General features: G+C 38.0%; 1 protein-coding gene across 1 annotated transcript in view; it reads left to right on the forward strand.

Annotated features, from left to right (window-relative positions):
- The window catches only part of LOC107694291 (CCR4-NOT transcription complex subunit 4-like), a 40,386-nt gene that overhangs the window by 15,028 nt on the left and 11,002 nt on the right, over positions 1–14,356 (forward strand). The window contains exons 2-11 of the mRNA XM_016493951.1: positions 5,346–5,574; positions 6,814–7,011; positions 10,118–10,204; positions 10,418–10,519; positions 10,613–10,738; positions 10,822–10,946; positions 12,601–12,804; positions 13,158–13,212; positions 13,385–13,640; positions 13,758–14,297. Of these exons, the coding sequence (XP_016349437.1) occupies positions 5,401–5,574; positions 6,814–7,011; positions 10,118–10,204; positions 10,418–10,519; positions 10,613–10,738; positions 10,822–10,946; positions 12,601–12,804; positions 13,158–13,212; positions 13,385–13,640; positions 13,758–14,297 (1,867 nt within the window). The 5' untranslated portion in view covers positions 5,346–5,400. The remainder of the gene's footprint in view (positions 1–5,345; positions 5,575–6,813; positions 7,012–10,117; positions 10,205–10,417; positions 10,520–10,612; positions 10,739–10,821; positions 10,947–12,600; positions 12,805–13,157; positions 13,213–13,384; positions 13,641–13,757; positions 14,298–14,356) is intronic.

Raw genomic sequence — 14,356 nt, forward strand, 5'->3', positions numbered from 1 at the left:
ATGAAACTCTAGATGGCACAGTCCGATAGGTCTAACTCAATCTGACCTAATGACATCATTATCACATGGCACAGCTGAATGGTTCTCTCCTGTATCGGTAGCCAATGAGCTCGCTGCTCAACATTCAAATATATGATATCACTATCGGCCGATAATCACGTTGGGATGTTTGATCGGTGGTCTCTAAAAAGGCCGATCTCAAAAAAACGATCTCAAGCTGATGACGCTGCCGTGAGAGGTTTGGCACGACATACAGCGGCTCCATCTCTGTCTGGCGCGGGTGAAATAATTATAATGCTGAAGGTGAGGTACTCAGCTTCATATTTCTTAATTAAATAACTTAAAGTCATTTGAAAACCTTGTGTGAGACGTAATTTCACAAACAGCAGTGTTTAACCATTCAGAGCTCGCACACTCTCCTGGAGACCGTGCGCTCATGCACACTCGCAGCGCACACACATAATGCCAGGTTCACTTTACTCCGTTTGCAGTGCGTATGTGGTGCGTTTTTTTTCCGCGCTCATGTTAACGGATTAATAAAGCGTTCAGTCGCCTATACTTACCCAACGATATAATTGCGAGAAAAAGTATTGAAATATTTTTTTTATCCTCCCATCTCGTAGGCTATTTATTCCCTTTAGGGTTTCCGTAGTACACGTCATTTCCTTTCCGATCATGGAACTGGGATGCGGCGGATTGCGGGAGAGGGGGTGGGGTGGGGGGATTTATCACGATGTCAGCTTAACATCGTGATGGCTGTCAGCCATCGGCAATGGACGATGGCATCGTCTATCGGCCCAACCCTAGTTTGTGGTAAACAGCCACGGATCAGTAGCGGTGTGTGAAAGCACAGTCCGTGCTGCTTCCCCTCTCACAAGAGTCACCTAAGAGCAAGAGGGGAATTCTCCCCATTTTCAAAAATGAAATTCAGACCCTGAATAAATGTCTAAAAATACTGATTGGAGTATCAATATAAATAGTTATAAATGATAAAAAGAAGGCTTTAAAAAGATCGGTATCGGTGATTGGTATCGGCAGATACTGATTTCTGTGATCAGTGATCGGCCTCAAAAATCCTGATCGGAGCACCCCTAGAGTTATTTGTGTTCTTCGCTGGATTCAGGCACTTCACACTGGATCTTACAGCGCTGTTCAGTGTCGCATGAGCGAGACTCATCAGCGAGAGTGAAGCTCGCGCCACTGTTTGAACTTTGATCCGAGCGGATAAATGCTCAGAGTGGCACGATTCAAATGACTACCGCTCTTTCGTTCCGCCTTTGCCTCATAAACATTATATCCATAATTTATCGAGGAAATTTATATAGCGCGATAATTATCGTTATCGATTTATCGCCCAGCCCTAGTTGGATGCCAGAAGGAACCAAACCCTGCGCAGCTTGAGTTTGTCTTGGGGGTTTGTGATGGAGTCAGATCCCTTTTTACAAGAGTGATGGTTAAAGGTTTGTTATGCATCGTCCCCAGCAGGAGCCAGCGGAAAGCTTTCATTACCCGGAGCTGATATCCACCTCTGCTGGGAAGGAATCTCATCCTTACTGACAGTGGGAATTCCTTCTCTGTACAGTCCTGGGGACTGCAAAAAAAACCTCACACCCTGTTTCTAATTCCATATCGGCATGTTAAGGAGACGGTGCTTTGCAATTTCCCCACCAACCCCCTTACTAGCTTAGGTGAGACCTTGCCGATCCGAGGAATTGCTGATTACCCTACATGTAGCGAAGACCGCCCCCTGTGTTCAATCAGCATTTCCCTTTTAAAGGGAGATTCAAGGGCTTGACTCCTCCTGCTGTACTCTGCCTGGCCAGGATGGGATATTTTTAGATGGCTCCCTTTTTTCCCCCCATTCCACTTCTAACCACACGCTGTCCCCTCTTCACACTCCTGGTGCTTCCGCTACGGACAGAGTGACCATATGACCCCATAAAATGACAGTTGGAGTTTTGTTGGCTTTTAGTCTTTTTTTTTTGGTAAGCTCCGAGGCTGTATGTACATATAGCACTGTTTAAAATTTGGGGTCAGTAAGATAAAAAAAAAAAAAGTCTCTTATGCTTACCAAGGCTGCATTTATTTGATCCGAAATGCAGTAAAAACATATATTAAACGTATATTAAAAACAGTATTGCCATTTAAAATATTGTTTTTCTATTTAAATACATTTTAAAGTGTAATTTATTCATGTGATGGCAAAGCTGAATGCATTACTCTTCAGTTTGACTTGATCCTTCAGAAATAATTCTAATATGCTAATTTAGTGTTCAATAAACATTATTTATTATTATTGTAAATAATACTGATACATTTTAGGCTTCTTTGAATTGAAAGTTCAAAAGAGCAGCATTTATTTGAAATATAAATCTTTTATAAAATTATAATAGTCTTTACTGTCATTACTGTAAATTTTGATCAATTTAATGTCTTTTGTGTACAAAGGTATTTTCTTTTTTAAAAAAGTACAAAAAAATGTACTAACCCCAACCTTTTGTGTATATTTTATTGTACTCAGTGCTCAACAGTAAGGATGGCCAAAAACATTGTTCATGCACATATAACGTTTCCTGAGAAAACATACCAACAATTTTGATGACTCATCCTGCACTGCACAGGTTTTTGACCAATCAGCTCTCTAGAATTTCCCTCCCTCTGCTTAAAACTGGAGTGTCTGTGGGAGCTACAAATAAAAGGCTAATAATATGAAATCTGGTTGTTTCCATTATACAGCGTTTCCCAAACATTGATTTATTTGTGGCGGCCCGGGGGGGTTGTTAGTTCATTTGAGTTTCCCTCTTTTCTTCGCTTTCAAATGGCTTGTAAAAGTGCAGTGTGCATTTTACTTTCACTTTCAAATTGGCGGCAATTGAATTGCCGCAATTTGGCATCAAGCAATTGTTCGTTTGAGTTTTCCCTCTTTTCTTCGCTTTCAAATGGCTTGTAAAAGTGCAGTGTGCATTTTACTTTCACTTTCAAATTGGCGGCAATTGAATTGCCGCAATTTGGCATCAAGCAATTGTTCGTTTGAGTTTTCCCTCTTTTCTTCTGATTTCTTGGCTTTCAAATAGCTTGAAAAAGCAACATTTTACTTTCACTTTCAAATTAGCGGCAATTCGGCATTGATTCAATTCAAGCAACAACAACTTCAAACTCATAGAACCTTTATTAACAAAACGAATAAAAATACACTATATATGCCTAATAAAATAACAAATTACTTAGGCTACACAAAGTTTAAATAGGTATATAAAACTGAAAATCAGCAAACACTGTGGAATAAATTAAATAAGAAACATAGAACGTTTATTAGCAAAACGAATAAGAAGCTTGGAGGCACGGCATATAGGCTACGCCTTGATGTAAAATAAAATAAATAAATTACACAAAGTTTAAATAAAGTAATCAGCAAACACTGTGGAACCAAATAAATAAGAAACTAATGTTTAAAAACGTCCAGTCAATAGGCTTTTCAAAATCTAAAATATTGCCAAACACGCGTCTTTGCATTTCCTTTCTAAACAATCTTTTGTCATTGTCTTGTCTTTCTCACCTCACTCTTGTCAGTCAGCTCGACTCACTTTCCTCACGTGATAAATAAAATCTGACTCCTGCTCCGTGGTGCACTGTCATTCGCGCACGGTTCGGCACGCTGCATTGAGCGTTTAGTTTTTAAAAGTGTCTATCCTCTAACTGAACTAGGCTAAATTATTTTTGTTACTATAAAAAAATCAAAACGACGGTGGGGGACGGTGCTGCGGTAGGCAAATGACGGAACCGGTGTTGCGGCTTAACACCGGTATAACCGAAAACACCGTCTACGTCGGCAAGCCTAAAGGGAACCGATTGTCTTCAGAAAAGCTTCGATGCGATTTTCATTTAATCTAGCCTGTAATGCCTGATAAACTAGCGTTTGTGAGCGTAGCGCTACTGCTGTTACCGGGGAATACACTATTTCTCCTGCTTGCAGAGAATGAATGTGCATTTTCAGCCCATCTGTTGTTTTCGTTCAGAGCAATGCGAAAATTGACTGATATTTTGTAAATGTGAACAGGTATATATTTTTCCCGGGGGGAGTGCCGCCATACATAGGATGTAAGTCTGTGGGAAACGCATGTTTATAAGATATTGCTGGTTCTGTAATTTTTTTTTTTTTTTTGCCATTAGTTTAACGTGACATAGATGAATCACTCCATGGAAGCTTCATATTCCGGTTTGTTTGTTTATGAACACAAGGCTGCCCTTTATTTGTTCCCATTTGGGAGCTTCATTCAGACCATTGTTTGAGAAATGAACCTCGCGGGGAAGTGCCACCAGGGAACGGAACTGTCTCGGACAAACTGGCGTATTTGTGCTCGTTCATGCTGTTTATTCAGAAGGGTTTCAGTACTACTGCAGAAGACACTAAATCAGAATGTGACAACTAATATGGACCAAAAGAAAAACAATAGCCACTATGAGTTAAATTAGCTCGTATTAGCCCGGTTATCTCGCCCTCTGCTAAATTAAATGAATTAAACCCCCTTGTTTATCTTTGGCAATATATTTGAAGGATGTCGACATTATTTTTCAGTAGGCTCTTAAGTGAAAATGCTAGCAGTCACATTCCTTCACAATAACACCACAGAGATGACATATTGCTTTTCAACCAATGCATCCTACATTCGAGATGCAAACCTTGTCATGAGCCCACGGATCTGTGTTCTATATGAGGGTCCAAAGACCAAAACCTAATTTTCTGTAATTGCTGAATTTGCACCTACACATTTAGACAACCAGTTCACTGGATGATCCCTAGTGGATACGCATACTTGTTATAGAAACTGTTGCAATTGCTTGTGTGGGTGTTTGAGCTTGTCGATTCCAATTATGCCTTCAATTCCTCTCTTGACTTGAGTTTTAAACTCCTCCCACACACACACAAACACATTCTTACTAGTAGCAGTCTCATTATTAGCTCTCTGTTGCAACCTCTAGTGTGCTTTGAGACTATTTGAGTCATATGAGCCTAATTCTGTCTTGCTTCTGAAGATTAGACACTGTTGGAAAGAAACAGGATTCTTGTAGATATTGGCTGCATTTCTAAACCTAGAAGCTTCATTTGTTTGACAACTTTTGGCCTATAAAGGAAAAAGCAATACATTCTTTTTATATTACATCAAATATTGAAACTTAATTTAAAATGTAGATAATCATATTAAAGTTATTAAAAAAAAAAAAAAAAAAAAGAAACATTTAAAAAACAATGTTTTAGATATATTTATAAAAAAAATGTAATATTAAAATAAAAAATTACAAATATATATAAATATTTGTTTATATTTATATTTTTTTCTCATCAGCGCTGCCTCTAAACTGTGAGAACACCCCGCTCTTTTCTCCGCGCCGTGCCATAGGATGTCCCGTAGCCCTGAGGTGAAGGAAGACCCCATGGAGTGCCCACTGTGCATGGAACCATTGGAGATTGATGACGTCAACTTCTTCCCTTGCACCTGTGGCTATCAGATCTGCCGCTTCTGCTGGCATCGCATACGCACAGATGAGAACGGCCTCTGCCCGGCCTGCAGAAAGGTAACCAAATTTGTTCAGTATCATCCTTGGTTAGTTATATTAAACTATGCAAGTTATTAAGCCTGCTAACTAAAATGAGATATAGTTTTACATGTTGCTTTAAATTTGGGTTTACCACTTGATTGCATTTATACAGTCTTTACCCAAGGAACCTGTGGCACTTTAATTTATTTCTCAGAAACTGCTCCATTGGGGAGCTCGAGGAGATGAGAGTTTTAATGGCTAGCATTCAGCATTCCAGGGAGCTTTGCTGCAATAATCCGTGCTTCTGTTGCCACAGGGTCTGCGTGATTTTTATCATTGCTGTACAGGTGTGTGGAGGTAACATGTGCAGCACAACAGGCCTCCAGTGCTTGTATTCTTTTTCTAAATGCTCCCAGACAATAACTCAAATCAGTTCCTGTAGTGTCCGGTTATAAAATTATTTGCATTGCTATAAAATATTGAACTAATAGATTTTAGAAAAACATCACTCTCTGTGTGATATAGATTAAGCCTAAGTACTGTAATGAAGTATTATTACTCCGTTACATTACACCACTGAAAAAGAGCCACCTGACTCACAGGATTTATAATCTTATTCTGACTCTAATCAAGTAGTTACTAGTGGTTGACCCATATAGGTATCACCATTTTATTTATAGTTAGTACATAACTCAAGCATAACAGTTTCTGTAATTAAAACTATATTTTACATAATATCCAAAATAAGAAATCATTTGAAAATGAATCAATTAGAATAATTTGAACTAAATAAACAGAGGTATACACTTTTTGATATTGTTATCCTGTTATAGTATTTTTAAGTATAAAGGAAATTGTTAGTCTGAGTGCACTGATAATGATATTAAAGACCATTCAATGCAGATTTTGCTCATATTACACCGTAAATATGACACATAAATGCATATTTCATGAATGAATGAATGAATATTCTTTTTCTAAATGCTCCCAGACAATAACTCAAATCAGTTCCTGTAGTGTCCGGTTATAAAATTATTTGCATTGCTATAAAATATTGAACTAATAGATTTTGATTAAAAAATGTAAGACATTTTAGACATTGATTTGTGTATTTTATTTATTTATTTATGTATTTTTACTTTTCTTTTTTTTTTTTTACCATTTGATGCTGATATGGTCAGGTGATTTAAATATCATTTTGTCATGAATCATTTAGTGAAGCACAATCTTCTAGAATGATTTAATCTAACATTTAGGATCTTATGTTTGGTTCAGCCCTATCCAGAAGACCCTGCGGTATACAAACCTCTCTCTCAAGAGGAACTTCAGAGGATAAAGAACGAGAAGAAGCAGAAGCTGAATGAGCGGAAGCAGAAGATCACAGAGAACCGCAAGCACCTCTCCAGTGTTCGAGTCGTCCAGAGAAACCTGGTGTTTGTGGTGGGCCTTTCACAGAGACTCGCTGACCCAGAGGTGATTCAGCAAAACACACCGACCTCTGTGTAACTGATGTTCTTCTCCCTCAAGATAAATGATTCCATTGCACTAAAGCTTGATATTCATCTTGGTGGTATTTGTTAGTAAGCTCTCAAAATTCGCCCGCACTTGATTTCTGTGCTTTATAAAAGTTTTACTGCAAGCAAGATATGAAAAAGTATACATTTTATGTCCCATCAAGGTCTTATCTATTTTTTAGCTGTTGAAAAATGAAGGTTAAGGTAAGGAGCATTTGTCCCAGCTGCTAAAACATTCCTGATCAGATGAAAAGAACATTAAAGTACTTTTTTGAGTTCACATCCTTTTGTGTAAAAAGACCAGTGGTGGATGAAGTACTTGAAAGCCACACTTAAATAAAAGTATAGATATCTTACCACAAATTGACTTTGGTAGAAGTTAAAGTCACCGTTTAGAATATTACTTGAGTAAAAGTTTTAAAGTATGTGATATTTATTGTACTTAAGTATGAAAAGTATTTGTTTAATATTAAACTTAAGTATTGAAAGTAAAAGTATAAAGTATACAAAGTTAATTCAAAATAGAAAAGGAGCAAATAAATATTAAAAATGGTTCTATACACAGTTTGAGTAGCAAGATTGTTTTCAGTTTTAACTCTTTCTTCCATTTTGTATCTTTGGGTTAGCATAAGAGCCACTTCATCTGGTACAAAGACTCTTTCATTTCAACATAAGAAAACATTTCTCACAAATATGGAATCTGCATCTAAAGGAATATGTACAGTGGGTACGGAAAGTATTCAGACCCCCTTAAATTATGTTGAATATTGATATGTGAAAAGATTTAAAGCATGAAAAGATACTTGAAATTTCAAGTCCCTGTTAATGAGTCAGAGGTTGATTCATTCAGGAACTAAACATTTGACTTTTAATGAGTGAGTTACTGAATCATTCGTTCAAAAAACTGATTCATTCAATAAGAAAACACGTTCCTGTGTGTTGCTCAGCGGCACAAACAGTGCTGTTTGGAACTATTTTCATTGGTGAAATACAGCAAATACTGGCATCTAAAATGTAACTTAATTCTAACTTTATTAAACTTGCATAAAATCACTAATACATTTATGATATATGGAGAAAAACATCACTCTCTGTGTGATATAGATTAAGCCTAAGTACTGTAATGAAGTATTATTACTCCGTTACATTACACCACTGAAAAAGAGCCACCTGACTCACAGGATTTATAATCTTATTCTGACTCTAATCAAGTAGTTACTAGTGGTTGACCCATATAGGTATCACCATTTTATTTATAGTTAGTACATAACTCAAGCATAACAGTTTCTGTAATTAAAACTATATTTTACATAATATCCAAAATAAGAAATCATTTGAAAATGAATCAATTAGAATAATTTGAACTAAATAAACAGAGGTATACACTTTTTGATATTGTTATCCTGTTATAGTATTTTTAAGTATAAAGGAAATTGTTAGTCTGAGTGCACTGATAATGATATTAAAGACCATTCAATGCAGATTTTGCACATATTACACCGTAAATATGACATATAAATGCATATTTCATGAATGAATGCTGATGGTATATTAAGAACGAAGCATCATAGCATTTGCCTTTCTATTATTTGACAGAACTGTTAAAAACTGTAAACTAATGAAGATGAAGAAAAGGAGCTCCTGTGCTCTCAGTGCTGTCAAAATAAAAGTCCTGCTTATGACGCTAATTTGCCAAAAAGAAAAACATACTGATTTATGCCGATAATTAAAAAAGGCCAAATATTGGCTGCTATATTGGCCTTGCAGATATATTGGTCAACTGCTTGTAGTTACTGGTGGTGTCAATATAAAAATATGCCTTGCGGTATCACACTGACTACATTGTTTTTCAAATATGAAAAAGTATACTTTTTGGTGCTTCCAAGGTGTCTGTGGCATGGAAAAGCACCCCTTATGTTCGCCGAGTCTACTATTCCCCATTATCATGGCCTTTCTTCAGGCATTTTGTACAGGATCATTTCCATCTGGCTGCATGAAACTCCTTGAAGATGTGTAGATTTGATTTTATGCCACATAATATTAAAATGGAAAAAAAAGAGCCATAAATGGTTTCCTGGAAAATGAAATCTACCTGCCCACCAGCTGCACTTAGCCTGCATAACCAGCCCACGACAACAGCTTTCACTCTGTTTTTGCTCCCTTATCTCTGACGCTCTTTCTCTCCCTCTGTTTGCCATCACCGCTGATGTCATGTACCCTGAATAGATCTCAGCAGAGAACAAGTTATTCAGTGTGAAAAACAGAGAGAGTGAGAACATACCTTCTAATTCCAAGAGCGTTCGAAAGAGATAAGGAGCACAAAGCTTTAAAAACATCAAATCTGCATTGTGACAATGTTTTTATGAGGTTTGTCTGTCTGAATTTTCTTTCTATTCCGATCGTCCCTTCACTTTTCAGTCTCTGTGCCTTCATTTATTTCACACTGAGGGTGTGAAAAAGAACAAAAAACTGAAAGTGAGTGAGGCCGCTACACTCGAACAAAGACCGCAAAGAAACATCCGGGCTGCTTTCACAGTTCAAGAGTGACCAGAATCTCAAAAGCACCATGCCGTCGAGGCAAAGCCCTCTGCCAATGAACTGTCAGTCACCCGGCAGAGACCTACTTGTGTGCCACACTTCATTTTCAGTGTCGATTTGGCTGAACATTGTGGACTTCCTGTTGATAGTGTTTAGGTCATCGGTTCTCAATACAGTATGTCATTCACACAAATCCTGTTTTTTATTTCATCCTCATTAGCCTTGTTGCGTAAAACTCTTTACTTATGTAAGGTTTTATAAGTTGTTGTTAGCGTAAAAACAGTTTAAATTGTTAAATGATATTTGCTGTAGTGTTGATGGGGTACATTTAGTTCCTAACTTAGATTTCATATGGTTTTCTCTTGTAATAAATGGTGATTGATTCAAATTCTTCCGATGAATCATGATAATCAGGTGTGCTCTCTCTCTGTGTGACTCAACTAAACAAACTGCATTTGCATGTGCTGTTGATGATCTGCAAACAACAATAAGGTCTTTTTAAATATATAAGTGATGTCTGATTGCAGGTCTTAAAAAGGCCGGAGTATTTCTTGAAGTTTGGGAAGATCCATAAGGTGGTCATCAATAACAGCACTGCTTATGCTGGCTCACAGGTGAGCTTCACTTTCTTCCCATTCAGCCTTGTGTCTGCTCAAACGATTTAAACAAGCAAATATTTTGTATTATAAATATTTTAGCAGGGCCTGCCATTTAATTTTTTTTATTGCAGCAAATATGTACTGATTTGCTGATTTTGTTTTGTATTCATATGTTTTATCCAATTGTCTGATTTTTGTCACCCAATATGCTTTGATATTTGTCCCCAGGGTCCTAGCGCCAGTGCCTACGTCACTTACATTCGATCAGAAGATGCCCTCCGAGCTATACAGTGTGTTAACAATGTTGTAGTAGACGGCAGAACACTTAAGGTAGCGAAAACGTAGGACATAAATAGTCTAATGTTATGAAGAGTTAATTACTTACAGTGTGCATTATATCTAAATATGCCTTTTTTCATGCAGGCTTCTTTAGGTACAACAAAATACTGCAGTTATTTTCTAAAAAGCATGCAGTGCCCCAAACCAGACTGCATGTATCTTCATGAGCTGGGAGACGAAGCTGCTAGTTTCACAAAAGAAGAAATGCAGGTAACGTTGCTGCTTCCTGTGTTTTATCCTGTTTACTGATGCTGAAAGTCTTGCATCTGAGCTCCTAACATTTGGCATTGCAGGCAGGGAAACATCAGGAATATGAACAGAAACTCTTACAGGAGCTCTACAAAACAAACCCCAGCTTCCTACAGAGCTCGACAGGGGCAGGGGAGAAGACAAAGGGCAAATCAGGCACATCACAGAGGTTTGGACTGAATCATACCTTTCACAGCAGCTCCAGTTAAAACCTATTTTTTCATTTATTCAGAAATAACACATGCAAATATGGATATTATTTCATAGTTTTGATGACTATTATTCTAAAATACAGAAAATTCTAATTATAAAGTGTAGGGGTGTAATGATATTCAAACCGAACTGAAAAACCGCGATACACCACCCACGGTACGTACCGCAGTACTCTCGGCCCCCTGCTGAGACACTTCAAACGCATACAGCCATGATGGTTTTGAATTGCTTGAATCACAACAAGTGCACAACAAATCTGTCATATAGGCTACATAAAATTATAGTGAGAAGAACACGACTGTAAAAGAATATGCCATGTTTCAGCGCGTTGTTATGGAAAGAATGCATACACAGAGTTATATCTTCATGACTAGCATAGTCGCTTTTGTGCAGCCACTCACAGCCTTTTGTGGAACTGTAAGTTGTAATATTCTGTTTATATGTATATCGTGTATATATATATATATATATATATCTCATATAAGATGCATTTGGTTGAGTTACGCTGCAGTAAAGCGCTTCATCGTAGGCTCACTTCGGTGATTATCTCTTCAGCGCGCAGCACAAACAACAAAGCAGAATATTAATAACTATGACTGGGACTGTCATATACATAACATTGTAGTGAGAACACTGTTCTAATAAAATGATGAAAATGTGAATTTTTAGGGTTTAGTTTGCCATGTTTTGCTGCAGGATTGCGGGCATTGTGCGTAATTCTACACATTCCCGCAGGTTTCGCGATTATAAAGCGTGAAATTCTCACAAACATTTATGCACTATTGCATGTGGGTTGAATCCAAACAGATTATCAAAGCAGATCCGTCATTTTAAAACTTTATTTTTAAAATGGAATTTCACAAACAGTGTGAGTGATTGGGATTGAGTGGTACCATCTTCTCCCACTCTCTCAAAATGCACAAATGGCCTCACATCCATAACATCCATGTTGAGTTTGCTCTGCAAACGAGCTACACGCAAGATGCGCTCTCAGCCAAAGCACGCACAGCCGCTTACTCTCAAATAGCTTGCAACTCTCGAGTGTCAGATTGAGTTATTACATATTTGATTAAAATCATTTCCTTATTGTCCGGCTAATCCATTTTATTTATCCATGTCACATGCATTTTTATATGTAGCCTAAGTAATGTTGTCCAATGACTTTTAATTATTTAGGCATTATTTTATTTTATTAAATCTTTTTTAAGCCAATAGATTTTTTTGGTAACACTTTACAAAGCAACAATTTTTAAAGTCTCATTTGTTAATGCATTCATTAACATGAACTAACAGAGAGCAATTATTGTTATTATTATTCAGTTAAAAGTGAATCTAGTGTTCTTTAGCATTGCTGGTGCCATGCCATAAACCCTACCCAACAGCGAACCGAACCGAACCGAACCGAGGCATTGGTATATAGTTACACTCCTAATAAAGTGAGAAGTGAAGTTATAATTCAAATGAATTCATTATAATCTTGTCATTTACACTTTCTTTAAGGATAAAAAAATATCCGTAATGAATATGGAAACATTGATGTTTTGTTGGTGTCTTCCTCCTTTGCATTTAAAGTTTTTATCATATTTAAAGTTTTGTATCATATTCCCCAGTTCCAATAGTAACAACAAAGAAGCTTGGCCTTCGTTACAAATCACAGGAAAGATGCCCAATGGGCTTCCAGAATACTATAAGACCCCACCCTTAGATGGCGGCTCAGACTCTGAAAACATGACTCCAGACAGTCCAGACACAGAACTCGGCCTTGGCTCCATCACTGGCCTGCCTCCCTTCACGTCAAACTGTGACCCTGTCAGGTAGCCAGCCTGTGAACTTCTGCCTTGTGCCATATTCTGTCATAGTCTTTTTTCTTTGCCAAATTATTTGAAACATTTCATAATCTTTTCTCAAAAACTTAAGGACACTGAGGGTTCAAGGTATTTTGGATGGTAATAATATAAACACTGAATACTCAAAATGCATTACATTAAATTTATTTGTGAAATTATACTTGTTTTCTTTATAACATTTACATGACAATTAAGGAAATTGTTTTTTTTATGAAAAATGTTAATCTTTCTAAATAAATTTAAAACAGTTAAGTGTAATACAGCAATTATTGTACTGTACGAATATAATTGATTCCCAAGTTTGCATTATTTTTCTGCAGCCCAACTAACAAACCTTCAGATTCCATCGGTATAAGTAACGGAGAAACATCACAAGTAAGTTCATAATCACACTGACGATCATTCTTTACCTTTTAGAATGGAAAGCTGTACACCTAAATAATGTTATCTAAATCACTTTTCTTTTATTAGACCAGTTAACGTTTTACGTTTTAACAAGGTAAAAACACAGATGTTTTTTTTTTCTCTCGCTTGCTAAATCTTTCAGATTTCCGGCAGCGACTCTCCATCGCCTCCTCCTGGCCTGCCCAAGCGGTCTCTAGTGGTACCTATCTGTGTAGCAGGGATAACGGTACGGTCGCCTTTCGAAGGAGCAGCAGCTGAGTCACAATCGCTCTTTTCAGACAACAGCAACTTCCGGCACCCCAATCCCATCCCCAGTGGCCTGTCCGGCTTTTCCAGTTCCCTTCACAGCAACTCCGATTGGCCCACTGCCCCAGAACCACAGAGCCTCTTCACGTCAGGTACTCAGACCTGTTGAGACTTTGGATCTCAACAACAAAATATTACTTGTGAAAAAAAAAATTACATTAAAACCATGCACATATGAAATGTACAATTATTCTTCTTCATTCTGACAGATACCATACCAGTGGAGTCCTCTACGGACTGGCAAGCGGCCTTTGGCTTTGGCTCTTCGGCAAAGCAACAGGATGACGACCTTGGCTTTGACCCCTTTGACGTCACCCGTAAGGCACTGGCTGACCTTATAGAGAAAGAGCTCTTGGTGCAAGACAAAACCTCCTTACCCATGACCGGCACAAAATCAGTGCCAGTCTTCCCCCATGGGCCTATGCTCGGCCCGCTCCACAACGCCCCCTCCATGAAAGTCCCACATCAGCCCCCCACGTCCTCACACTTTGCCCCAAACTCCAGCTTGCCCTCACGGGGCTTCTCCCAGCTCCCACACCGCACTGTCTACAACTCCTTCAGCTTTCCCAGCCAGACGCAGACCTCTCGCCACATTTGGATGGGCATGCCCATGCGCAATAACCTCCCACATTTGAATCACACCGGAGCCCCTTCTTCTACTGCACAGCACAGCAGCTATTTGGACTTGAACTTGGTGCCACAACAGCAACAACATCACAATATGGGGCTCGGAGGTATTCATATGACAGGTAAGTGCAAACCAGTGCTGGGGATCTGTGTGTGTGTATATATATCAATACATTTGTTT

The sequence above is a fragment of the Sinocyclocheilus anshuiensis genome, unplaced genomic scaffold (genome assembly GCF_001515605.1).
Source record: "Sinocyclocheilus anshuiensis isolate Anshui unplaced genomic scaffold, SAMN03320099.WGS_v1.1 scaffold1316, whole genome shotgun sequence".
In the NCBI taxonomy this organism is placed as follows: Eukaryota; Metazoa; Chordata; class Actinopteri; order Cypriniformes; family Cyprinidae; genus Sinocyclocheilus; species Sinocyclocheilus anshuiensis.